At 52.4% G+C, this 27,500-nt stretch overlaps 1 protein-coding gene across 1 annotated transcript in view; it reads left to right on the top strand.

Moving 5' to 3' along the window:
• LOC130203913 (ankyrin repeat and fibronectin type-III domain-containing protein 1) overlaps positions 1–27,500 on the top strand; it is a 161,668-nt gene that overhangs the window by 114,169 nt on the left and 19,999 nt on the right. Inside the window, exons 7-12 of the mRNA XM_056430374.1 lie at positions 6,055–6,259; positions 6,492–6,699; positions 10,110–10,307; positions 21,675–21,788; positions 21,962–22,059; positions 23,052–23,142. Coding sequence (XP_056286349.1) covers positions 6,055–6,259; positions 6,492–6,699; positions 10,110–10,307; positions 21,675–21,788; positions 21,962–22,059; positions 23,052–23,142 — 914 coding nt within the window. The remainder of the gene's footprint in view (positions 1–6,054; positions 6,260–6,491; positions 6,700–10,109; positions 10,308–21,674; positions 21,789–21,961; positions 22,060–23,051; positions 23,143–27,500) is intronic.

The following is a 27,500-nucleotide window of genomic DNA, read 5'->3' as shown; positions in this document are numbered from 1 at the left end:
CAACATGGGCGAGTACAAGGCAGCGGTCTATGGACTGAGGAGGCGGTGAAGGGCGCCAAAGGAGGTACCGAGACAGAGTGGAATCACAGATGGAGCAGCGCGACACCAGGCGCCTATGGCAGGGGCTACGGACTATCACAAACTACCAGAGCAGACCCCGCGCAATGGTGAGTGCCGGCGCATCCCTAGCGGACGACCTGAACTCATTTTATGCGGTTTGAGGCTAGCAACAACAGCGCTAGCTCGCCGGCTAACAACAACACCGTTAGCGTGGCGGTGAGTTCTACCGCTGGGGATGAACACACACTCTCTGTGACCGAGCACAGTGTGAGGAGGGCTCTGTTGAGGGTGAACACCAGGAAAGCTGCAGGTCCAGATGGCATATCTGGGCGAGTACTGAAGACCTGTGCTAACCAGCTAGCTCGTGTTCACCACAATATTCAACCTCTCCTGGCTGAGTCCGTGGTCCCGCCTGCTTCAAGAGATCCACTATTGTCCCTGTGCCCAAGAATGCTTCTCCAGCATGTATGAATGACTACCGACCGGTGGCCCTCACCTCGGTGGTCATGAAATGCTGAGAGGCTGATAAAGGACTACATCTGCGCCTTCCTCCCTTCCTCCATGGACCCGCTGCAGTTTGCTTATCGCCCAAACAGATCCACGGATGATGCTGTCTCCCAGGTACTGCACACCACACTCTCTCATCTGGACAGCCAGAGGGGGCTATGTGAGACTACTGTTCATTGATTATAGTTCAGCTTTCAACACCATAGTCCCTCAGACTGGCGGCAAGCTGATTGAGCTGGGACTGAACACCCCCTGTGTGCTTGGATCCTGGACTTCCTGACCGCCAGGCCACAGGTGGTCAGGGTGGGCAGACACCTCAAATCCCTCACCCTGAACACAGGATCCCCAGGGTTGCGTCCTCAGCCCCTACTGTACTCCCTGTACACACATGACTGTGTGGCCAGGTTCAACTCAATACCATCATCAAGTTTGCGGATGACACAGTGGTGGTGGGCCTGATCTCCGACAACGTCGAGAAGGCCTACCTGGAGGAAGTTGCTGATCTGTCACTCTGGTGCCAGGACAACAGCCTCATCATGAATGTCACCAAAACTAAGGAGCTGATTGTGGACTTTAGGAAGGTACAACAACAGAGGACGTACTCACCACTGGGGATTAACGGGACTACTGTGGAGAGGGTGGCGGGTATAAATACGTGGGAGTCCACATGACCGGGGATCTGACATGGTCTCCGAACACAGACACTCTGGTGAGAAAGGCAAGGCAGCGCCTCTACCACCTCAGGCAGCTGAGGAAATTTAAAGTTTCCCAGAGGATCCTTCAGTCCTTCTACTCTGGAGCTGTAGAGGCGTCCTGACAGGAAGCATCACAGCCTGGTTTGGCAACTGCTCCGCTCAGGACAGGAAGGCTCTGCAGAGAGTAGTGCGTTCGGCTGAACGCACTATTGGAACTACACTCCCACCCTGCAGGACTTGTACACCAGGAGGTGCAGAACCAGAGCCGGCAGGATCATGAAGGATCCTCACCACCCCAACAACAGACTGTTTCAGCTGCTGCGGTCAGGCAGGCGCCTCCGTAGTCACGCTGCAAGAACAGAGAGACTGAGACGGAGTTTCTTTCCTCAGGCCATCAGGACTGTGAACTCCGACCTCACCAGGACCCCCACATAGACCCACACAACTGCCCCTCTTAGGCACACACACACACACACACACACACTTACTGTAAATATTGTGTTGTTTTTTATTTGTAAATAGTGTGTACTTGTTGCCCTTGCACATTCCTGCTGAGCATTGCCACTTTCATTTCACTGCACACCCTGTGTGTGTATGTGACAAATAAAACATCTTGAATCTTGAATCTTGTCAGGAGCTGTTTGGTGCAGACCTGCGACTGCGCCTGCGACTGCACCTGCGACTGCGACTGCGCCTGCTCTTTAGCTCACACAAAAATCTCTGAAATTCTGCAGTGGGAATTAACTTCTTTTTTTTCTTTTTTTTCCTTCTTTTTTTTTTTACAGAGGTTTTCCCCATCTGACTTTAAGGCAGTAATTGTCTGGACTCTGTCTGCATATTTTATATGTAGTCTTTGTTTACATGTGACTCACTGTCTGGAGGACTAAGCTGTTGTGTAAACAAGCCGATACGACTAATAAAGCCAGCTGTGTGTGTGTGTGTGTGTGTGTGTGTGTGTGTGTGTGTGTGTGTGTGTGTGTGTGTGTGTGTGTGTGTGTGTGTGTGTGTGTGTGTGTGTGTGTGTGTGTGTGTGTGTGTGTGTGTGTGTGTGTGTGTGTGTGTATTTGCAGTCTGGAGGTGTTGATTGTTTGTCGGTACTGATGCAGTCTCATGCCGACCGGGTGTATTTGATGTGGGATGGATCGGGCGTCTAACACGACGCCTGGCTTTTGAAAGGAGACGTTGGTTTCCCAGAACAACGACTTCCTGTTTCCCAAAGCTGGTCAGAGTGTAGGAAAGTGTGTGGCAGAGACTTAGTGTGTGTGTGTGTGTGTGAGATATCGTTGAGCTTTTGACTCTCTAGTCATTCATGCAGGTTATTAAAACACAAGTAGACCCCGCTTCTTGACACTAGCATTGTTTTCAGCGATAGATATTAAAAGTGCATTCTAAAAGTAAACCTCTCCACATCGTCTTAACCGTAAGTGGTGGACTCCATTCCTGTGCCTTAAAAATGTAAAAAACGTAAATCATAAAAGTTTTGGAAAAGTTATGTAAATGTGTTATAATCACATGTTCATTTACGCCGAGTTTACAATAATGAATATGTTTTTTAAAGAAAGACGCTCAACATATAAGCCGGCGTACGCTCTCAATACACAACATGTTCTACATTGTTCATGTTTATACCCAGATTTCAGTTTGGTCATGGACATTTGGTTTAAAGTCATGGAAAAGTGCTGGAAATCTATCGGTCAACATGACATTTGCTATTGATGCCAGTATACATTAAAAACATGAAGTGTCTTTTTATTGTGAAGAGTCACAGGAAACCCAGTCTGATGTTAATCAAACGTGCATTTATTGACAGCAGATTGTGATTCCAATTATGGCCACCAGGGCCAGTGATTAGATATACGAGGCTCATCAACCCACACGGTGGATTCTGTGTGGCTGTGTGTATAAATCGTTGCATCTATCGCTCCTCGTCCCACATTCCCCCTCTCATTCTCTCTGTTCGACTCGGCTTTGTGTTTTCTCTCTCACGCGTCGGACGCAGCGTCTCTTTGAAAGTAAAGACGCGCGTCACACGCCCGCTAATGTCGTCCCAGAGCCACCGGGCACCGTCCTGCCGACGGGGAGAAAGTCGTCTGTTCCATCTCAGGCGAATAACAATAAGCCTGCGGCTGGATTCCAACGGGCGCTCTCTTTGAAATGGGATCCCGACACGCGAGACAAATATATCTCTTGTTTTATCTTCCGGGCCAGGCCCATGGAAAAATTATTCCAAATACCTGCCGCGCTTTATCTGGAACCCTGGAATAGGTTTAGGCCCAGCCGGGAACACGAGGATGTCTAAAATAAGGCCTCTATTACGGGATGGAGTGGAGATGGATGAGGCGGAGCGGGAAGGGACGCGGATCGCGGGTATTTTAGGGGGACCGGCCTGTGAAAACGGGCTTGTTGCGGGGGCTCGGCGACTTTAAAGTCTCTTCTGCTGGCCGACCGTCAGCTGTTGCACAAACTGCATGTGTTGGGGGAGGGATTGTATGTGTGTGTGTGTGTGTGTGTGTGTGTGTGTGTGTGTTTATGGGAGGCGGGGGGGCTCACGCGTCCATAGCAGAGCAGGAGTATAAATAAAGTTTTTCCTACAGATGTTCTCACCTTGACAAATGGGTTCTGCGTGACGCTTCTTGGCCAACGTGACTCAACCTGTATTTACTCTCCTCCACCTCTCCCTGCCCCACTGCTTTTTATGAACAACATTCACATCTGCGGTATTAAACTGATGATGTTTTCCAGAGGGACTGATAACAAGGAAGCTTTTTCCAAGGACCTGAACGGGAAACGCGGCTCGAGACGAACGTGGACCGCCGCAGGGATTCACATCGCGGTGGTCCGGTTCCTGAAAAGTGTTTTTAGGTTGGCAGATGCCAAAAGATGTCACAGTTCCTATTGAAATCCTTTGAAACATAAATGTCTTAAGAATTGTTCTATAACTTGTTTAACTACTTACTGACGTTCTTTTCAAGTCGCGCTATTAAAATTAATTGAGTATTTGATGTTTCATGTGGGTTCACGGGAATGGAAGAACAGAAAGATTTTCTTGCGGTTGCCAAACTGCATTAAAAAGATGATTCAGAGTATAATCGAGGTAAGGAGACAAAAGAGAGGGTGAACAACAAACATGTGGGAGATGACGGGAGGCAACGAGTAGATAACGGGAACGGGTGAAAGGTCAAGAGCCGAGGGAAGGGCCGGAGCGATGGAACAGAGAGGGGGAAGATGATAGGAAGGGAAACCAGACGATGATCGCAGACGAGGGAGGAGAAGAAGGAAGGAAAGCTGTTGAGAGCACGTCCTTGAGGAATTCATTTATCTCCCGCCTGTGCCCGGCGGGACCCGTCACGGAGTCTGTCACCGTCGCCTGGAGAGTCCTGCTGATATGTCCTTCAGCGGTCGAGGGTGTGTGAACGCCGCGTCCCAGACGAGGAGCTCACTGTCATCGGCACAGTTCCCACGGCAGAACGGAGAGGCATCGCCGTCATGCCGGAGATGCCAAGACACCAGCAGCAGGAGATGCTGATCTTTTGAAACAAATCAGAACGATATGACATTACAAGAGCAGCACGCCGGCCGCCGGGCTCTCATCAGCCGCGCGGCGAGACGCACACGGCGCCCGTGACTGGACTGATCTGCCAGCGTGGCGCCCATCTGGCAGATCAGTGTGTGTATCCATTCAGTTCAGTTCAGTTTATTTGTAGAGCCCATTTTCACAAATTAGAAATTCCCCTCAGAGTGCTTTACAATCTGTACACATAGACATCCCTGACCTTTGACCTCACATGGGATCAGGAACAACTCCCAAACAACCCTTCAGGGTAAAAGGTCAGAACCCTTGAGGAGAGAACAGAGGAGGATCCCTCTCCAGGATGGACAGGTGTCATAGATGTCATGTGACCAGAAGGAATCATTACACACTAATTAAAACACAGGAACAACACAATGAAGATGACAGAGTGGATGAAGAGTTGGTAGTCGGCATATTCCACCATCCAGACCTCCACGGTCCATCAGATGGAGGTCTGACGTCTCATCGGGCCGATGGACTACGCCAACGATCCCTGGTTGTTGGAACCTTCCCAGGGGGGTGAAGGTCATTCTATGAGTTGCGTAACAATGGGAAAAAAACTATGAGAGAACATTTTGTTTATGATAATCACAAAATCACTCAAATGGTAAATTAAGTCAGCTGTTCTACGTTCTCCACGTAAACCCTGAAGCAGTGGACATTCATTTGCTTTAAATTGTCACAGTCCAAACATAAAGACAGGAACTGTGATAAATATACACTCGAGGCATTAAATATGTTTAAACAATTGATAATTGGGGCGGCTGTGGCTCAGTGGGGTCATGGCGTCGTCCTGCAACCCCGAGGTCGTCGGTTCGATCCCCGCTCTCCCCATTAGTTGCCAGTTGAAGTGTCCATGAGCAAGGCACTGAACCCCCAGTTGCTCCCCAGGCGCTTCACTGCAGCCACTGCTCCTTCATGACTGAGGATGGGTTAAATGCAGAGAACACATTTCATTGCCTGTGTGAAATGACAATCATCTGAATCCAATCCACATGGCTGATCTACACAATGTGAGTCCATTAGGACACCGATGCCTTGGCGCTTTAACCAGTTTTGCCAAATTGAGCCCAATGAACTCCTGGTGCAGAATCTGAAGCGTAGCATTTGTCTCTGAGTGGCGTGATCGTCTCTGTGAGCTCTGGGTCCAGGAGCCGCTCTGTGGAGAGAAGGCCACGCTTCGCTCTCCTCCCGTCTCTCACCCCTCCGTCTCTCCTCCAGGGCGGACTCTGCCAAGATGACGCAGCCCATGAGGGGCGACCCGGCCCACCAGCCGGCCCCGACCCACAAGTCGGCCAGCCTGTCCTCGCCGAGCGCGGCTCGCCGCCTGTACCGCAACTTGTCTGGAAAGTTCCGTGTGGGCACCAACCTCCCCGCCCTGGAGGACAGCGTGGTGTCGGCACGGGGAGGAGACAAAACCACCATCGTAAGTCAGAGAGAGAGAGACATGGAAGGAAAAAATAATAAGCCCAGGAATATTGTAGTCTAAAAATAGTCTGAGAAAACATATAGACTTGGAAAGTAAGAGCACCTCAGGTAGAATATAGAATCCTGCACCCACCCATCCCTCAGAAACAGGTCCGATGTGTGGACATGGTTCATACTGACATGCCGAGGTCACAAAGAAAGCTTTTCTTTAAACTTCCTTTGTGTTCCAGTTCCAGAGCAATGAGGCGTTGTTCGAGGCGGTGGAGCACCAGGAGTTGGACCTGGTGCAGATGCTGCTGTCCCAGTACAGTCTGGAGGAGCTGGACCACAACACCCCGAACAGCGAGGGCCTCCTGCCCCTCGACATCGCCATCATGACCAACAACGTGCCCATGGCCACGCTGCTGCTGCGGGCCGGGGCCAAGGAGAGCCCCCACTGTGAGTACAGGGGCTCCACCCGTCACATGGGGGGGGTACCGATGGTTGGGTTGGGCCACCCGGACCGAAACGCAACGCACATGTCGCTGCTTCCTTTCGGTGCCTGAGCCGAGTGAAATTGAAAAAACTATTATTTTGAACTTCTCTGGTGGCTCCGCCCTGTCAGCAGTTAGAGAGCCTCTCAGACTTTGAGAGCGTCGCCGTCCCCCTGAACACCTGGAGACCCATGATGACCAGAGCCGTGACTCAGAGTCGTACCGCAACGTTGATTGCAAGTCTTGCTTTCATAAAAGTAGGCCAACAAATAATAAATTAGCCAATTAGCCATTATAACCATGTTTAAATTAGCTCGTAGCTAGCGCTAGCTCCCAGCTACCAGCGTGACAGTCTGGTATCCGTCGTTTATCGGTGCTCCATGATAACGGCTTCTACAGGGAATCTGGCCAAAGAGGTTTTTAATGTCCTCATTGTGCTTCTTTTATTTTTAAGTATCAGTTCAGGCACCGGTATCGTTGTAAAAGTACCGGTTTAGCACCGGTATCGGAAGAAGAAAAAAAATGATACCCATCCCTCGCCGCATGGGGGGCGTGTCCCTGTGAAGCGGACCCATCAGAGCTCCAGAGCTCGTCACTCCTCCGCTTCGTTCACCGTGTCGTCGCATCGCATGTGTTCTTTTTTCATCAAACTGCGAATCCCAAACACCCGCGAGCTGGAGCGCTCGCTGTCTTCTCGGGTGCAGTAATGCATTCATCCACTTGCCTCAACACACACACACACACATGCATCTCTCTCTGTGCAGGCGCAGCACACATAGCAAAGCGATGGAGCGGTGGTTACCACGATGCAATATTAGTCATCTTCATAAGCACTTCTCAGTGTCTGTGATCCGCTGGGCCTCCGCTCCCTTCCTCTGGTAATGATTAGAACTCGCCAGCGAGGCTCCGAGGCTGTTTGTGTTTGTAGTTGCGTGCACACACACACACACACACACACACGCACACACACACACAACCGCACGCACACACACTCCTCCAGAGCTAAGCCAGGCGTCTTATAAAGGTATCATTAAATTGAAAACACTTGAATGGAAAGTGATGTTTACTGAAGTTTGCTCTTTGATTGTGCGCTCTCTCTCCAGAACTCACATAAATCATGAGTGTGTGAGTTGTGTGTGTGTGTGTGTGTGTACAAAGGATCTGAAACACAAAGAAAGAGAGAGAACATCAGCCCGTAAGGAAAGTCTTCAACTTTTATAACCACCTACTAATCAAACTCCATCTGAGGAGAATTTACATCAAACTTCAGACTTTTCCATTCGCGTTGAAAGGACTGGACTGTGATGCTCATTGATATCGATACGCCGACTTCACAGCGTGCGGTTACACCGAGACAAAGGCAGATGAAGTATATCAAACAAGTTCTCCAAAGCGACTTCATATTCACATTATAAATCCCTCAGTGGCTTTCAACAGGACAAAGGCACTTCAATGTGTCGAGAAGCCTCGATGTGAAATAAGGACACGTCGAGACGCACGGACTGGTGACGGCATCTGGACGGGTTGGCGCTGCGAGGGCTGGGAGCGCTACTCAGAATCAAACAGAGAGCTCCATCCGTCACTGAGGATACATGCAAGGATTGCTGAGAAATAATCCCCATCTTGAGTCCTAACCCCCCCCCCCCCCCCGGCGCTACCTGTTCTAAAAAGTGACAGACAGCCTCTAAGTCTTCACACGAGTGGCTGAAGGGAACAACCAGACTGACACCCAGAAGAGACGCTGGGATTCAAAGAGGAGCCGGCAGCCGGCGAGGAGACGCCGAGCGGCCGCAGAATGAAGCACCCAGATGGACATTTTGACACGGGGCTTTAAACTTCCTGTCAACAGTGGAATCTAACGCTCAACAGAGGAATCTACAACGAACAAACACAGAGCAGCAGACTAAACACAGACACACACCCGGCCCAAACACTCCCAGACCGACCCGCCACCAAAGAAGTACAGTACAGTGGTGCTACTGTCCTTTCTGACCTTCACCTGACCTTTAGTCTTATGGCAATCTGTCCACGTGGGAATCTGTTGATCTCCGTGTGATTCAATTCAGTTCAGTTTATTTGTAGAGCCCATTTTCACAAATTACAAATGTGTCTCCGAGTGCTTTACAATCTGTACACATAGACATCCCTGACCTTTGACCTTTGACCTCACATGGGATCAGGAACAACTCCCAAACAACCCTTCAGGGTAAAAGGTCAGAACCCTTGAGGAGAGAACAGAGGAGGATCCCTCTCCAGGATGGACAGGTGTCATAGATGTCATGTGACCAGAAGGAATCATTACACACTAATTAAAACACAGGAACAACACAATGAAGATGACAGAGTGGATGAAGAGTTGGTAGTCGGCATATTCCACCATCCAGACCTCCACCATCCATCAGGTGGAGGTAGAGAGGAGCAGTGGGCGGAGTCTCAGCAGTGGGCGGAGTCTCAGCAGGGCCATGGCATAGTTGGTAGTCGGCATATTCCACGATCCAGTGTGGGCGGAGTCTCATGCCGCCACCGCCAGCCACGATCACTAACTAACCACACATGATTGTAATAATTCCTCTTTCACTCAAAGGATTGTGGGAGATAAATGAAGCAAACCGCTCTGTGCAGCGACAGTAATGTGTTTTTGTTTTGTTTCAGTAAACATCATTGTTCACATTTTAGTAACACCCAAGCCGCTCTCAGAAAAACATTCCTCTGATGTCGGCTGTGTGAGGCTGCGGCACACGATATAAATAGACGACTTTTTCCACAAGTTTGCAGAAAAATACTTTTACAATGGCCGTTTAAAACGACGCCGTGCACGCTGCCGCCGTGTTCCCTTCTGACCGCAGAAGCAGAGAACTCCTCCCTCTCGTGCCCCTCTCCCTTTCATTGCCACATTGTGTGTCATTTTGGAGGTGATGTCATCCCTAAAGAGGGACTGCTTAGTTAAATGAAGTTTATTGAGGAATTTGCCAGCATTTGGCAAACAAAGACATTAAAAAGCGTCCCCGCAAAAGTCATTTCAGTGGCTTTTGCAGGCCACTGCAATATCAGAGCAGCCATGTGCACTTGATCAAAGCAAAACCAACACAATATCTATGCCTCTAATTATGCTAGTAAATTATTTTGTGATGAACGCGTGCTTTGTTACCCAAAACCTCCACATGGTGTTTTTCTTTTAATTAACAATTTTCACTCTCGTCGATTCTCAGTATTTTGCATTAAGATTTGAATCTCGGTTGAAAAAAACAGCCCCCGTGTGAATGTAAAAGCATTTTTCTGGATGTCAGATTATGATTGCCGTCCACTTTAACACGTGCCTGAGGGTGATGAGCGGTCCATTTAACACGCGTCGACTCTTCTCTCCCCGTCTCCTAGTCGTGAGTCTGGAGGGCCGAGCGGTGCATCTGGCCACCTTGGTGCAGGAGGCTGAGCAGCGGGGTTCGGAGCTCCAGGCCCAGGTTCAGAGCGAGGGGCCCGGTGAGCGGGAGGAATCGGACCGGGAGAGGCAGCTCAAGGCCTGGGAGTGGAGGCTCCGGCTCTTCCGACGCATGCAGACGGGCTTCCAGCACGCGGGTAAGACGAGCGGTCGTCTTCTCGCTCCCTTTTCTCTCTGCTGGCATTCTGTCTGGGCCGAGTTAATGGCTTCCACACTGGAAAGCCCAGCACACGACTGAGAGTGAGTGTGTGTGTGTTTGTGTGTGTGTGTGTGTGTGTGTGTGTGTGTCCTGCTTTAATTCTTTATAGGCATTTCATGACACACTTCGTGGCAGGGTAGACACGGCCACCCCCGAAAGTAGACTCAGTCACACGCACACACTCCTCCACGACATCCAAATTCGCACTTTGATGCAAAAAGAAGCTCGCCCTCTCGTTGTTATCAGGGTCATGGAAAACCTGGAAAAGTCATGGAATGTTAAAATGGTTATTTCCAGGCCTGGAAAAGTCCTTGAAAGAAATTAAATCCCAAATGTTTTGGAAAAGTTTAAAATAATTCATATGTTTTTAAAAGAAAGGCGCTCAAAATATAAGCCGGCATACTTCATCATACTCACAGGGCAATGAAAAAAATATATAAATGTGTATCCGACCCGTCTCCCTCCACTCACCTGTCTGTCTGCCTCCCTCCTCTCACCTGTCTGTCCGTCTCCCTCCTCTCACCTGTCTGTCTGTCTCCCTCCACTCACCTGTCTGTCCGTCTCCCTCCTCTCACCTGTCTGTCTGCCTCCCTCCTCTCACCTGTCTGTCCGTCTCCCTCCTCTCACCTGTCTGTCTGTCTCCCTCCACTCACCTGTCTGTCCGTCTCCTCCACTCACCTGTCTGTCCGCCTCCCTCCACTCACCTGTCTGTCTGTCTCCCTCCACTCACCTGTCTGTCCGCCTCCCTCCACTCACCTGTCTGTCTGTCTCCCTCCGCTCACCTGTCTGTCTGTCTCCCTCCACTCACCTGTCTGTCCGCCTCCCTCCACTCACCTGTCTGTCTGTCTCCCTCCACTCACCTGTCTGTCCGCCTCCCTCCTCTCACCTGTATGTCTGTCTCCCTCCACTCACCTGTCTGTCCGTCTCCCTCCACTCACCTGTCTGTCCGTCTCCCTCCGCTCACCTGTCTGTCCGTCTCCCTCCGCTCACCTGTCTGTCCGTCTCCCTCCACTCACCTGTCTGTCCGTCTCCCTCCACTCACCTGTCTGTCCGTCTCCCTCCGCTCACCTGTCTGTCCGTCTCCCTCCACTCACCTGTCTGTCTGTCTCCCTCCACTCACCTGTCTGTCCGTCTCCCTCCACTCACCTGTCTGTCTCCCTCCACTCACCTGTCTGTCCGTCTCCTCCACTCACCTGTCTGTCCGTCTCCCTCCACTCACCTGTCTGTCCGTCTCCCTCCACTCACCTGTCTGTCCGTCTCCTCCACTCACCTGTCTGTCTGTCTCCCTCCACTCACCTGTCTGTCTGTCTCCCTCCACTCACCTGTCTGTCCGTCTCCCTCCACTCACCTGTCTGTCTCCCTCCACTCACCTGTCTGTCCGTCTCCTCCACTCACCTGTCTGTCCGTCTCCTCCACTCACCTGTCTGTCTGTCTCCCTCCACTCACCTGTCTGTCCGTCTCCCTCCTCTCACCTGTCTGTCTGTCTCCCTCCACTCACCTGTCTGTCCGTCTCCTCCACTCACCTGTCTGTCCGCCTCCCTCCACTCACCTGTCTGTCTGTCTCCCTCCTCTCACCTGTCTGTCCGTCTCCCTCCTCTCACCTTTCTGTCCGTCTCCTCCACTCACCTGTCTGTCTGTCTCCCTCCACTCACCTGTCTGTCCGTCTCCCTCCACTCACCTGTCTGTCCGTCTCCCTCCACTCACCTGTCTGTCCATCTCCCTCCACTCACCTGTCTGTCTGTCTCCCTCCACTCACCTGTCTGTCCGTCTCCCTCCACTCACCTGTCTGTCCGTCTCCTCCACTCACCTGTCTGTCCATCTCCCTCCACTCACCTGTCTGTCCGTCTCCTCCACTCACCTGTCTGTCCATCTCCCTCCACTCACCTGTCTGTCCGTCTCCCTCCACTCACCTGTCTGTCCGTCTCCTCCACTCACCTGTCTGTCTCCCTCCACTCACCTGTCTGTCCGTCTCCCTCCACTCACCTGTCTGTCCGTCTCCTCCACTCACCTGTCTGTCTGTCTCCCTCCACTCACCTGTCTGTCCGTCTCCCTCCACTCACCTGTCTGTCCATCTCCCTCCACTCACCTGTCTGTCCGTCTCCTCCACTCACCTGTCTGTCTGTCTCCCTCCACTCACCTGTCTGTCCGTCTCCCTCCACTCATCTGTCTGTCTGTCTCCCTCCACTCACCTGTCTGTCTGTCTCCCTCCACTCACCTGTCTGTCTGTCTCCTCCACTCACCTGTCTGTCTGTCTCCCTCCTCTCACCTGTCTGTCTGTCTCCCTCCACTCACCTGTCTGTCCGTCTCCTCCACTCACCTGTCTGTCTGTCTCCCTCCACTCACCTGTCTGTCCGTCTCCTCCACTCACCTGTCTGTCTGTCTCCCTCCACTCACCTGTCTGTCTGTCTCCTCCACTCACCTGTCTGTCCGTCTCCCTCCACTCACCTGTCTGTCCGTCTCCTCCACTCACCTGTCTGTCCGTCTCCCTCCACTCACCTGTCTGTCCATCTCCCTCCACTCACCTGTCTGTCCGTCTCCCTCCACTCACCTGTCTGTCTGTCTCCCTCCACTCACCTGTCTGTCTGTCTCCTCCACTCACCTGTCTGTCCGTCTCCCTCCACTCACCTGTCTGTCCGTCTCCTCCACTCACCTGTCTGTCCGTCTCCCTCCACTCACCTGTCTGTCCGCCTCCCTCCACTCACCTGTCTGTCTGTCTCCCTCCACTCACCTGTCTGTCCGTCTCCCTCCACTCACCTGTCTGTCTGTCTCCCTCCACTCACCTGTCTGTCTGTCTCCCTCCACTCACCTGTCTGTCCGTCTCCCTCCGCTCACCTGTCTGTCCGCCTCCCTCCGCTCACCTGTCTGTCCGCCTCCCTCCACTCACCTGTCTGTCTGTCTCCCTCCACTCACCTGTCTGTCCGTCTCCCTCCACTCACCTGTCTGTCTGTCTCCCTCCACTCACCTGTCTGTCTGTCTCCCTCCACTCACCTGTCTGTCCGTCTCCTCCACTCACCTGTCTGTCTGTCTCCTCCACTCACCTGTCTGTCCGTCTCCCTCCACTCACCTGTCTGTCCGCCTCCCTCCACTCACCTGTCTGTCTGTCTCCCTCCACTCACCTGTCTGTCCGTCTCCTCCACTCACCTGTCTGTCCGTCTCCCTCCACTCACCTGTCTGTCTGTCTCCCTCCACTCACCTGTCTGTCCGTCTCCTCCACTCACCTGTCTGTCTGTCTCCTCCACTCACCTGTCTGTCCGTCTCCCTCCACTCACCTGTCTGTCTGTCTCCCTCCACTCACCTGTCTGTCCGTCTCCCTCCACTCACCTGTCTGTCTGTCTCCTCCACTCACCTGTCTGTCTGTCTCCCTCCACTCACCTGTCTGTCCGTCTCCTCCACTCACCTGTCTGTCTGCCTCCCTCCACTCACCTGTCTGTCCGTCTCCCTCCACTCACCTGTCTGTCTGTCTCCTCCACTCACCTGTCTGTCTGTCTCCTCCACTCACCTGTCTGTCCGTCTCCCTCCACTCACCTGTCTGTCTGTCTCCCTCCACTCACCTGTCTGTCCGTCTCCCTCCACTCACCTGTCTGTCTGTCTCCTCCACTCACCTGTCTGTCCGTCTCCTCCACTCACCTGTCTGTCTGTCTCCCTCCACTCACCTGTCTGTCTGTCTCCCTCCACTCACCTGTCTGTCTCCCTCCACTCACCTGTCTGTCCGTCTCCCTCCACTCACCTGTCTGTCCGTCTCCTCCACTCACCTGTCTGTCCGCCTCCCTCCACTCACCTGTCTGTCCGTCTCCTCCACTCACCTGTCTGTCCTCCCTCCACTCCTGTCTGTCCGTCTCCTCCACTCACCTGTCTGTCCGTCTCCCTCCACTCACCTGTCTGTCTGTCTCCCTCCACTCACCTGTCTGTCCGTCTCCCTCCACTCACCTGTCTGTCTGTCTCCTCCACTCACCTGTCTGTCTGTCTCCTCCACTCACCTGTCTGTCCGTCTCCCTCCACTCACCTGTCTGTCCGTCTCCTCCACTCACCTGTCTGTCCATCTCCCTCCACTCACCTGTCTGTCCGTCTCCTCCACTCACCTGTCTGTCTGTCTCCTCCACTCACCTGTCTGTCTGTCTCCCTCCACTCACCTGTCTGTCTGTCTCCCTCCACTCACCTGTCTGTCTGTCTCCTCCATGTCTGTCTCTCTCCTCCATGTCTGTCTCTCTCCTCCATGTCTGTCTGTCTCCTCCATGTCTGTCTGTCTCCCTCCACTCACCTGTCTGTCCGTCTCCTCCACTCACCTGTCTGTCTGTCTCCTCCACTCACCTGTCTGTCCGTCTCCTCCACTCACCTGTCTGTCTGTCTCCTCCACTCACCTGTCTGTCCGTCTCCTCCACTCACCTGTCTGTCTGTCTCCCTCCACTCACCTGTCTGTCTGTCTCCTCCACTCACCTGTCTGTCCGTCTCCCTCCACTCACCTGTCTGTCCGTCTCCTCCACTCACCTGTCTGTCCGTCTCCTCCACTCACCTGTCTGTCCATCTCCCTCCACTCACCTGTCTGTCCGTCTCCTCCACTCACCTGTCTGTCTGTCTCCCTCCACTCACCTGTCTGTCTGTCTCCTCCACTCACCTGTCTGTCCGTCTCCCTCCACTCACCTGTCTGTCTGTCTCCCTCCACTCACCTGTCTGTCTGTCTCCTCCACTCACCTGTCTGTCTGTCTCCTCCACTCACCTGTCTGTCTGTCTCCTCCACTCACCTGTCTGTCCGTCTCCCTCCACTCACCTGTCTGTCTGTCTCCCTCCACTCACCTGTCTGTCCGTCTCCCTCCACTCACCTGTCTGTCCGTCTCCCTCCACTCACCTGTCTGTCCGTCTCCCTCCACTCACCTGTCTGTCCGTCTCCCTCCACTCACCTGTCTGTCTGTCTCCCTCCACTCACCTGTCTGTCCGTCTCCTCCACTCACCTGTCTGTCTGTCTCCCTCCACTCACCTGTCTGTCTGTCTCCTCCACTCACCTGTCTGTCCGTCTCCCTCCACTCACCTGTCTGTCTGTCTCCTCCACTCACCTGTCTGTCTGTCTCCCTCCACTCACCTGTCTGTCCGTCTCCTCCACTCACCTGTCTGTCTGTCTCCCTCCACTCACCTGTCTGTCCGTCTCCTCCACTCACCTGTCTGTCTGTCTCCTCCACTCACCTGTCTGTCCGTCTCCTCCACTCACCTGTCTGTCCGTCTCCCTCCACTCACCTGTCTGTCTGTCTCCACTCCTGTCCGTCTCCTCCACTCACCTGTCTGTCCGTCTCCCTCCACTCACCTGTCTGTCTGTCTCCCTCCACTCACCTGTCTGTCCGTCTCCTCCACTCACCTGTCTGTCTGTCTCCCTCCACTCACCTGTCTGTCCGTCTCCCTCCACTCACCTGTCTGTCTGTCTCCCTCCACTCACCTGTCTGTCTGTCTCCCTCCACTCACCTGTCTGTCTGTCTCCTCCACTCACCTGTCTGTCTGTCTCCCTCCTCTCACCTGTCTGTCTGTCTCCCTCCACTCAACTGTCTGTCCGTCTCCCTCCACTCACCTGTCTGTCTGTCTCCCTCCACTCACCTGTCTGTCTGTCTCCCTCCACTCACCTGTCTGTCCGTCTCCCTCCACTCACCTGTCTGTCTGTCTCCCTCCACTCACCTGTCTGTCTGTCTCCTCCACTCACCTGTCTGTCTGTCTCCCTCCACTCACCTGTCTGTCCGTCTCCTCCACTCACCTGTCTGTCTGTCTCCCTCCACTCACCTGTCTGTCTGTCTCCTCCACTCACCTGTCTGTCCGTCTCCCTCCACTCACCTGTCTGTCTGTCTCCCTCCACTCACCTGTCTGTCCGTCACCCTCCACTCACCTGTCTGTCTGTCTCCCTCCACTCACCTGTCTGTCTGTCTCCTCCACTCACCTGTCTGTCTGTCTCCCTCCACTCACCTGTCTGTCTGTCTCCCTCCACTCACCTGTCTGTCTGTCTCCCTCCACTCACCTGTCTGTCCGTCTCCCTCCACTCACCTGTCTGTCTGTCCTCCACTCACCTGTCTGTCTCCTCCACTCACCTGTCTGTCCGTCTCCTCCACTCACCTGTCTGTCTGTCTCCCTCCACTCACCTGTCTGTCTGTCTCCCTCCACTCACCTGTCTGTCCGTCTCCTCCACTCACCTGTCTGTCCGTCTCCCTCCACTCACCTGTCTGTCTGTCTCCCTCCACGTCTCCTCCACTCACCTGTCTGTCTCCCTCCACTCACCTGTCTGTCTGTCTCCTCCACTCACCTGTCTGTCTGTCTCCTCCACTCACCTGTCTGTCCGCCTCCCTCCACTCACCTGTCTGTCTGTCTCCCTCCACTCACCTGTCTGTCCGTCTCCTCCACTCACCTGTCTGTCCGCCTCCCTCCACTCACCTGTCTGTCTGTCTCCCTCCACTCACCTGTCTGTCCGTCTCCTCCACTCACCTGTCTGTCCGTCTCCTCCACTCACCTGTCTGTCTGCCTCCTCCACTCACCTGTCTGTCTCTCCCTCCACTCACTCACCTGTCTGTCTGTCTCCCTCCACTCACCTGTCTGTCCGTCTCCTCCACTCACCTGTCTGTCTGTCTCCCTCCACTCACCTGTCTGTCCGTCTCCTCCACTCACCTGTCTGTCCGTCTCCCTCCACTCACCTGTCTGTCTGTCTCCTCCACTCACCTGTCTGTCCGTCTCACTCCACTCACCTGTCTGTCCGTCTCCTCCACTCACCTGTCTGTCCGTCTCCTCCACTCACCTGTCTGTCTGTCTCCCTCCACTCACCTGTCTGTCTGTCTCCTCCACTCACCTGTCTGTCCGTCTCCTCCATGTCTGTCTCTCTCCTCCATGTCTGTCTCCCTCCACTCACCTGTCTGTCTGTCACCTCCACTCACCTGTCTGTCCGTCTCCCTCCACTCACCTGTCTGTCTGTCTCCTCCACTCACCTGTCTGTCTGTCTCCTCCACTCACCTGTCTGTCTGTCTCCTCCACTCACCTGTCTGTCCGTCTCCCTCCACTCACCTGTCTGTCCGTCTCCTCCACTCACCTGTCTGTCCGTCTCCCTCCACTCACCTGTCTGTCCGTCTCCCTCCACTCACCTGTCTGTCTGTCTCCCTCCACTCACCTGTCTGTCTGTCTCCCTCCACTCACCTGTCTGTCCGTCTCCTCCACTCACCTGTCTGTCTGTCTCCCTCCACTCACCTGTCTGTCTGTCTCCCTCCACTCACCTGTCTGTCCGTCTCCTCCACTCACCTGTCTGTCTGTCTCCTCCACTCACCTGTCTGTCCGTCTCCTCCACTCACCTGTCTGTCCGTCTCCCTCCACTCACCTGTCTGTCTGTCTCCCTCCACTCACCTGTCTGTCCGTCTCCTCCACTCACCTGTCTGTCTGTCTCCCTCCACTCACCTGTCTGTCTGTCTCCTCCACTCACCTGTCTGTCTGTCTCCCTCCACTCACCTGTCTGTCCGTCTCCTCCACTCACCTGTCTGTCCGTCTCCCTCCACTCACCTGTCTGTCCGCCTCCCTCCACTCACCTGTCTGTCTGTCTCCTCCACTCACCTGTCTGTCCGTCTCCCTCCACTCACCTGTCTGTCTCTCCTCCTGTCTGTCTCCCTCCACTCACCTGTCTGTCTGTCTCCCTCCACTCACCTGTCTGTCTGTCTCCCTCCACTCACCTGTCTGTCTGTCTCCTCCACTCACCTGTCTGTCCGTCTCCCTCCACTCACCTGTCTGTCTGTCTCCCTCCACTCACCTGTCTGTCTGTCTCCCTCCACTCACCTGTCTGTCCGTCTCCTCCACTCACCTGTCTGTCTGTCTCCCTCCACTCACCTGTCTGTCCGTCTCCTCCACTCACCTGTCTGTCCGTCTCCCTCCACTCACCTGTCTGTCTGTCTCCCTCCACTCACCTGTCTGTCTGTCTCCTCCACTCACCTGTCTGTCCGTCTCCCTCCACTCACCTGTCTGTCTGTCTCCTCCACTCACCTGTCTGTCTGTCTCCCTCCACTCACCTGTCTGTCTGTCTCCCTCCACTCACCTGTCTGTCCGTCACCTCCACTCACCTGTCTGTCCGTCTCCTCCACTCACCTGTCTGTCTGCCTCCCTCCACTCACCTGTCTGTCCGTCTCCTCCACTCACCTGTCTGTCTGTCTCCTCCACTCACCTGTCTGTCCGTCTCCTCCACTCACCTGTCTGTCTGTCTCCCTCCACTCACCTGTCTGTCCGTCTCCCTCCACTCACCTGTCTGTCTGTCTCCCTCCACTCACCTGTCTGTCTGTCTCCTCCACTCACCTGTCTGTCCGTCTCCTCCACTCACCTGTCTGTCTGTCTCCCTCCACTCACCTGTCTGTCTGTCTCCCTCCACTCACCTGTCTGTCTGTCTCCTCCACTCACCTGTCTGTCTGTCTCCTCCACTCACCTGTCTGTCCGTCTCCTCCACTCACCTGTCTGTCTGTCTCCCTCCACTCACCTGTCTGTCCGTCTCCTCCACTCACCTGTCTGTCCGTCTCCCTCCACTCACCTGTCTGTCCGTCTCCTCCACTCACCTGTCTGTCCGTCTCCTCCACTCACCTGTCTGTCCGTCTCCTCCACTCACCTGTCTGTCTGTCTCCCTCCACTCACCTGTCTGTCTGTCTGTCTCCCTCCACTCACCTGTCTGTCTGTCTCCCTCCACTCACCTGTCTGTCTGTCTCCCTCCACTCACCTGTCTGTCTGTCTCCTCCACTCACCTGTCTGTCCGTCTCCTCCACTCACCTGTCTGTCCGTCTCCCTCCACTCACCTGTCTGTCTGTCTCCCTCCACTCACCTGTCTGTCTGTCTCCCTCCACTCACCTGTCTGTCCGTCTCCTCCACTCACCTGTCTGTCTGTCTCCTCCACTCACCTGTCTGTCCGTCTCCCTCCACTCACCTGTCTGTCCGTCTCCTCCACTCACCTGTCTGTCTGTCTCCCTCCACTCACCTGTCTGTCCGTCTCCCTCCACTCACCTGTCTGTCTGTCTCCCTCCACTCACCTGTCTGTCCGTCTCCTCCACTCACCTGTCTGTCCGTCTCCCTCCACTCACCTGTCTGTCTGTCTCCTCCACTCACCTGTCTGTCTGTCTCCTCCACTCACCTGTCTGTCCGTCTCCCTCCACTCACCTGTCTGTCTGTCTCCCTCCACTCACCTGTCTGTCCGTCTCCCTCCACTCACCTGTCTGTCTGTCTCCTCCACTCACCTGTCTGTCTGTCTCCCTCCACTCACCTGTCTGTCCGTCTCCTCCACTCACCTGTCTGTCTGTCTCCCTCCACTCACCTGTCTGTCTGTCTCCCTCCACTCACCTGTCTGTCCGTCTCCTCCACTCACCTGTCTGTCTGTCTCCCTCCACTCACCTGTCTGTCTGTCTCCTCCACTCACCTGTCTGTCTGTCTCCCTCCACTCACCTGTCTGTCCGTCTCCTCCACTCACCTGTCTGTCCGTCTCCTCCACTCACCTGTCTGTCTGTCTCCCTCCACTCACCTGTCTGTCTGTCTCCTCCACTCACCTGTCTGTCTGTCTCCTCCACTCACCTGTCTGTCCGTCTCCTCCACTCACCTGTCTGTCTGTCTCCCTCCACTCACCTGTCTGTCTGTCTCCCTCCACTCACCTGTCTGTCCGTCTCCCTCCACTCACCTGTCTGTCTCCCTCCACTCACCTGTCTGTCTGTCTCCCTCCACTCACCTGTCTGTCTCTCCTCCACTCACCTGTCTGTCTGTCTCCCTCCACTCACCTGTCTGTTTGTCTCCTCCACTCACCTGTCTGTCCGTCTCCTCCACTCACCTGTCTGTCCGTCTCCCTCCACTCACCTGTCTGTCTCCTCCCTCCACTCACCTGTCTGTCCGTCTCCTCCACTCACCTGTCTGTCTGTCTCCCTCCACTCACCTGTCTGTCCGTCTCCTCCACTCACCTGTCTGTCTGTCTCCCTCCACTCACCTGTCTGTCCGTCTCCTCCACTCACCTGTCTGTCTGTCTCCTCCACTCACCTGTCTGTCTGTCTCCCTCCACTCACCTGTCTGTCTGTCTCCCTCCACTCACCTGTCTGTCCGTCTCCCTCCACTCACCTGTCTGTCTGTCTCCTCCACTCACCTGTCTGTCCGTCTCCTCCACTCACCTGTCTGTCCGTCTCCCTCCACTCACCTGTCTGTCCGTCTCCCTCCACTCACCTGTCTGTCTGTCTCCTCCACTCACCTGTCTGTCTGTCTCCCTCCACTCACCTGTCTGTCTGTCTCCCTCCACTCACCTGTCTGTCCGTCTCCCTCCACTCACCTGTCTGTCTCCCTCCACTCACCTGTCTGTCCGTCTCCTCCACTCACCTGTCTGTCCGTCTCCTCCACTCACCTGTCTGTCCGTCTCCTCCACTCACCTGTCTGTCTGTCTCCCTCCACTCACCTGTCTGTCTGTCTCCTCCACTCACCTGTCTGTCCGTCTCCTCCACTCACCTGTCTGTCCGTCTCCCTCCACTCACCTGTCTGTCTGTCTCCTCCACTCACCTGTCTGTCCGTCTCCCTCCACTCACCTGTCTGTCCGTCTCCTCCACTCACCTGTCTGTCCGTCTCCCTCCACTCACCTGTCTGTCTGTCTCCTCCACTCACCTGTCTGTCTGTCTCCCTCCTCTCACCTGTCTGTCTGTCTCCCTCCACTCACCTGTCTGTCCGTCTCCTCCACTCACCTGTCTGTCCGTCTCCTCCACTCACCTGTCTGTCCGTCTCCTCCACTCACCTGTCTGTCTGTCTCCCTCCACTCACCTGTCTGTCTGTCTCCTCCACTCACCTGTCTGTCTGTCTCCCTCCACTCACCTGTCTGTCTCCCTCCACTCACCTGTCTGTCCGTCTCCTCCACTCACCTGTCTGTCTGTCTCCTCCACTCACCTGTCTGTCCGTCTCCTCCACTCACCTGTCTGTCTGTCTCCTCCACTCACCTGTCTGTCCGTCTCCTCCACTCACCTGTCTGTCCGTCTCCTCCACTCACCTGTCTGTCCGTCTCCTCCACTCACCTGTCTGTCCGTCTCCTCCACTCACCTGTCTGTCTCCTCCACTCACCTGTCTGTCCGTCTCCTCCACTCACCTGTCTGTCCTCCTCCACTCCTGTGTCTGTCCTGTCTGTCTGTCTCCTCCACTCCACCTGTCTGTCTGTCTCCCTCTCACCTGTCTGTCTCTCCTCCACTCACCTGTCTGTCCATCTCCTCACTCCACTCTGTCTGTCCGTCTCCCTCCACTCACCTGTCTGTCCGCCTCCCTCCACTCACCTGTCTGTCTGTCTCCCTCCACTCACCTGTCTGTCCGCCTCCCTCCGCAGACCCTCCCGACGCCCCCGGTGCAGCTCACCTGTCAGTCAGCAGCGGCAGCAGCCTGAGGGTGGACCTCCAGGAGCCCGTCTGTGTGCACTCTGCCGTGGTGACCAAGTACAAAGGTCTCGCTTCATTCACAACCATTTAGATCATTTAGAAACCACAATATCACCTCATGTGTAACGCTCCGGTGCTAAAGAGATGCAGAGGGCCGTGTAGTCACGCGCATTGTAGAGACCAACTTCCCTTTGTTCATCCGGTGCATCTTGAAGTCACGGATCTGTTGTGTCTGCAGTGAGCTGGAGCAGAGCTCCGTCACTCAGGCCCGTGCTGGGCGAGATGCTGCTGGAGGACGCCACCCTGCTGCAGTGCAACATCACCGGACTCTCCTCTGTAAGTTCTGAATCTCTGTCTCCGCCGTGCGTGGCGGTCCGAGCTGTCCCTCAGGACCACGTTCAATCGGGAGGAAGCCTCTCAAGAAACCAACAGACAGTAAATCTCTCCTACGTGACGCCGGGCGACACTGACAATACATCGGGGACTCGTTGTGAGGGTTTGGGTTCATGTGTTCCGGATCAGCCTCTCGTCCCCTCGTCTTATTCTCTCTTCTTCCACTTCAGTCCTGAAGCACTGCCAGATAAGAAGAATTCAATCACGCGTTTATCTCGTAGTTCACGGGCGACACAAAGAAGCACGGAGCTCCTTCGTCCTCACGACCACGCCGGCTTTCCTGGGACAATGGAAGGCCTTTCCTGTGCCGACTCTTTCTTTATTTCTTTTGCCAATAAGTTTCGGTCGCCATCAATCCTAAATGCTGGTGTGTGTGTGTGTGGGGGGGGGGGGAGTAGAGTTATGGCCCCCGCTAAAAAACACAATTGGGAGGACCCAGTTCATTTGTGATTTGTTGGGAGTCCTGGCCGCTGACCGTCCTCCAGCAGCCGTTGCCAAACAGCCTCCCGATGACGGGAGGAGCAGCTTGGTGGCCTGCCACCTGATTTATGTTTGGCATTTTTAAGCGGGCATGTAGACAAATGGACGCTCCACTGGTTGTTTGTTATTGTGTGAGAGAACCCCCCCGCCCCTTTAAGACCCCTGCTGCCAGCTAAAGCTCACTCCTGTCACATGACAGGGGTCAAGGCGAGGTCAGGAAGTGTCGGCGGCTGGTTTGATTGATCTGGCTGAGAAAGGAGAGACAGAGGCCTGCTGTCTGCAGACTGGGCACCGAGACAGAGCATCACACACACACACACACACACACATGCACACACACACACACACACACACACACACGCTGAAAGACAGCGACCTAGCAGGAGACAAACAGATGCACTGAATCACACACACACACATGTGTGCGGGGCCTTAACTGTCATGTGTCCTTACAGGGGACCTATTACTATGTCCAGGTGTCCGCCTACAACATGAAGGGCTGGGGGCCTCCGCTGGTTTCCATCCCTGCCTGCGCCGCACCTTCCAGTAAGTGTGAACTCGTGTGTGTGTGTTCATGCATGTGCCCGACACACACACCTTCAAACACACACACCTTCCAGTCCAAACAAGAGCCCCGAGGGCTTTTGGCTTCCTTCACTAAATTAACACCACTGAAGAAATTGTCTTCACACAGAGCTTAGCTGCAAGATGTGTGTGAGTGTGCGTGTGCGCGTGTGTGTGTGTGTGTGTGTGTGTGTGTGTGCGTCTTGCATTAATGGTTCAATCATTCGTAGCTTTCCCACACACACAGAGACTTGGACTTTGGATGTTTTCACATGATTTGATAATTCCAGCGTCATCTCAATGTTGCTCTGCCATCATTGGGGAACAGCTGGGCCCTCGGGGGCCGGCGGGCTGGGTGGGTTTCGGGACCCCCTCTGCGGACGTCAGAGTGTGTAACCATAGCCTCAGGATGGCGTTTGGGGTTGGCTGGCAGGAGAAGCTGCCCGGGTTCAGCCAAGAAGTTAACCGTGAAGTCATGTGCACCAACAGCTGAGGGGCTGACTCACCAGAGCAGCTCTGACCCTCTCTTCCTTCTCTATCTCTCTCTCTATCTATCTATCATTCTCTCTCTCTATCTATCTATCTATCATTCTCTCTATATATCTATCTCTCTATCTATCTATCTATCTCTCTATCTATCTATCTGCCTATCTGTATATCTGTATATCTATCTATCTATTTACCTCTCTCTATCTATCTATATATATACACTACCGTTCAGAAGTTTGGGATCACCCAGACAATTTCGTGTCTTCCATGAAAAATCACACTTTTATTTATCAAATGAATATAAAATATAGTCAAGACATTGACAAGGTTAGAAATAATGATTAATATTTGAAATATTAATTTTGTTCTACAAACTTCAAGCTCAAAGGAAGGCCAGTTGTATCGCTTATATCACCAGCATAACTGTTTTCAGCTGTGCTAACATAATTGCACGGGTTTTCTAATCAGACATTAGTCTTCTAGGCGATTAGCAAACACAATGTACCGATAGAACACTGGAGTGATAGTTGATGGAAATGGGCCTCTAGACACCTCTGGAGATATGTCATTAGAAACCAGACGTTTCCACCTAGAATAGTCATTTACCACATTAACAATGTAGAGAGTGTATTTCTGATTAATTTAATGTTATCTTTATTGAAAAAACAGTGCTTTTCTTTGAAAAATAGTCATTTCTAAGTGATCCCAAACTTTTGAACGGTAGTGTATATATAAATATATGCGTGTATATATATATATGTATATATATATATATATAATAAATATATATATGTATGTATATATATATATGTGTGTGTATATATATACATATATATATATACATCTATTTATTTATCTATCTGTCTGTCTGTGCGTCCCGTAGCACTGTGGTATACTGTGTGTGTGTGTGTGAGTGTGTGTGTGTGTGTGTGTGTACGTGTACGTGTGTGTATGTGTGTGTATGTGTGAGTGAGTGAGTGAGTGAGTGAGTGAGTGAGTGTGTGTGTGTGTGTGTGTCCCGTTGTGTGTGTGTGTGTCCCGCTGGCTGTCGAGGTGGTGCCCAGCGAATAATGTGGGCTACGTAGACAACTGGAAGACTTTCTGGGGAAAACCTGATCTGATGAGGAGGCGGCATTCATCCACGTTGGACGGGCGGCGTCTCATTTCTGCGAATATGACCAAGTTGATCACGGACTTAATCTATGACAACCCAGGGTTCAGATCAGGAACCGGGAGCAGAGCAGAGTTGTAGTTTAACACCTTCTCTGCTCTTCCATTCGAGCAGTTACCCACCCTTGACTTTAGAGTAGAGACTGTGTCTGTCCCCCGGCCACTTCAATTAAATAAATCAAAAGTAAGCAGAAGAGGAGTCGTACACAATAACCTTATACAAGTTAACACAATTATTTCAGCAGTGCAACAAAATAGGTCTATTAAATGTGGTCTCCTAAATATTCGATCTCTGTCATCTAAAGCTGTGTTACTGAATGATTTAATATCAGATAATCACATTGATTTATGTTGCCTAACTGAAACCTGGCTGAGCCATGAAGAATATGTCTGCCTGAATGAATCGACTCCTCCAAGTCATATTAATACTCACATTCCTCGAGGCACCGGTCGAGGAGGTGGAGTAACAGCCATCTTTGAATCGAGCCTATTAATTAATCCTCAACCAAAATTACACTACACCTCATTTGAAAGCCTTGTTCTTAGTCTTTCACATCCAACCTGGAAAACACTACAGCCAATTCGATTTGTGATTCTGTACCGTCCACCAGGTCCATATTCAGAGTTTATATCTGAATTCTCAGAATTTATATCAAGTTTGGTTCTTAAAACCGATAAAGTTATTATTGTTGGAGATTTTAATATCCATGTGGATGTTGATAATGATTGCCTTAGTGCTGCATTCATCTCCTTGTTGGACTCGATTGGCTTCTGTCAGAGAGTACAGAAACCCACTCACAGCTTTGGCCACACGCTTGATCTTGTTCTTACTTATGGCGTTGACATTGAGCATTTGAGCGTCTTCCCACAGAATCCTCTTCTGTCAGACCACAACCTCATAACTTTTGAATTTATACTACCGGAGTGTACTCCGTTAGTCAAAGTTTCTACACTAGATGTCTAACTGATAGTGCTGTAGCTAAATTTAACGAGTCGATTCCTTCTGTATTTGATTCGATACCACGTCTCAATATAACAGAGGACTCCTGGTCTAACTTTAGTCCGTCCCAGATTGATCATCTTGTTGACAGTGCCACAGGCTCTCTGAGAATGACACTGGACTCGATAGCCCTCTGAAGAAGAAGACAGTGAGGAAGAGGAGGTTTGCTCCTGGTATAACCCTCAGACCCGCAAACTGAAGCAAGCGTCACAAAGCTTGAGCATATGGCGTTCAACTAATCTCGAAGAATCCCGCTTAGTTTGGCGAGATAGTCTTAAAACATATAAGAAGGCCCTCCGTAATGCCAGAGCAGCCTATTACTCATCAATAATAGAAAAATAAAACAACCCCAGGTTTCTCTTCAGCACTGTAGCCAGGCTGACAGAGAGTCACAGCTCTGTGGAGCCGAGCATTCCTATAAACCTTAGTGGTAATGACTTTATGAACTTCTTTAATGAAAAGATTTTAACTATTAGGGACAAGATTAATAATCTCTTGCCCATAACCAGTGCCAATCTGTTCTCAAGTGGAATGGCCTTGGAAACCGCTGTATGCCCTGGTGTATATTTGGGAGGATTTTCTCCTATCAACCGTGACCAATTATTTTCAACGGTTTCTACTTGAACACGTCTACCTGTCTCTTGGACCCCATCCCGACGAGGCTGCTTAAAGACGTTTTGCCTTTAATTGGCGGCTCTCTATTAGATATTATCAACGTGTCTCTGCTAACAGGCCACGTACCACACTCCTTCAAGGTGGCTGTTATTAAACCTCTCCTGAAGAAGCCCACTCTGGATCCAGAGGTATTGGCTAACTACAGACCGATCTCTAACCTCCCTTCCTCTCCAAGATCCTTGAGAAAGTGGTCCTAAATCAGTTGTGCGACTTTCTACATCATAATAGTTTATTTGAGAAATTTCAATCAGGATTTAGAAAACACCACAGCACCGAGACGGCACTGGTGAAAATTACAAATGACCTCTTAATGGCAGCAGATAAAGGACTCCTCTCTGTCCTGGTCTTGTTAGACCTTAGTGCTGCATTCGACACCATTGACCATGACATCCTGTTACAGAGACTGGAGCAGTCGATTGGCATTTCAGGCACGGCACTAATTTGGTTTAAATCCTATTTATCAGATCGATCTCAGTTTGTATTTGTAAACGATGACGCCTCGATAACCACCAACGTTAATCACGGAGTTCCACAAGGTTCTGTGCTTGGACCAATTTTATTTACCTTATACATGCTTCCTTTGGGCAATATTATCAGGAAACACTCCATAAACTTTCATTGTTATGCAGATGACACTCAACTATATTTATCGATAAAACCAGAGGAGAGCAACCAACTCTGTAAAATTCAAGCATGTCTTAAAGACATAAAAACATGGATGACCTGCAACTTCTTGATGTTAAACTCAGACAAAACCGAAGTAATTTTAATCGCCCTGAGCACCTCAGAGATCAATTATCTGGTGATGTGGATTCTGTAGACGGCATTGCCCTGGCATCCAACACCACTGTAAAGAATCTTGGCGTTATCTTTGATCGGGACTTGTCCTTTAACTCCCACGTAAAGCAAATCTCAAGGACTGCATTCTTTCATCTACGTAATATTTCAAAATCAGGCACATCTTGTCTCAAAAGATGCAGAAAAATTGGTTCACGTTCGTTACTTG

This window comes from Pseudoliparis swirei, chromosome 13 (assembly GCF_029220125.1).
Source record: "Pseudoliparis swirei isolate HS2019 ecotype Mariana Trench chromosome 13, NWPU_hadal_v1, whole genome shotgun sequence".
Taxonomy (NCBI): Eukaryota; Metazoa; Chordata; class Actinopteri; order Perciformes; family Liparidae; genus Pseudoliparis; species Pseudoliparis swirei.
Note: the sequence above shows the minus strand (reverse complement) of the source record. Positions and strands in the feature narration are given on the sequence as shown.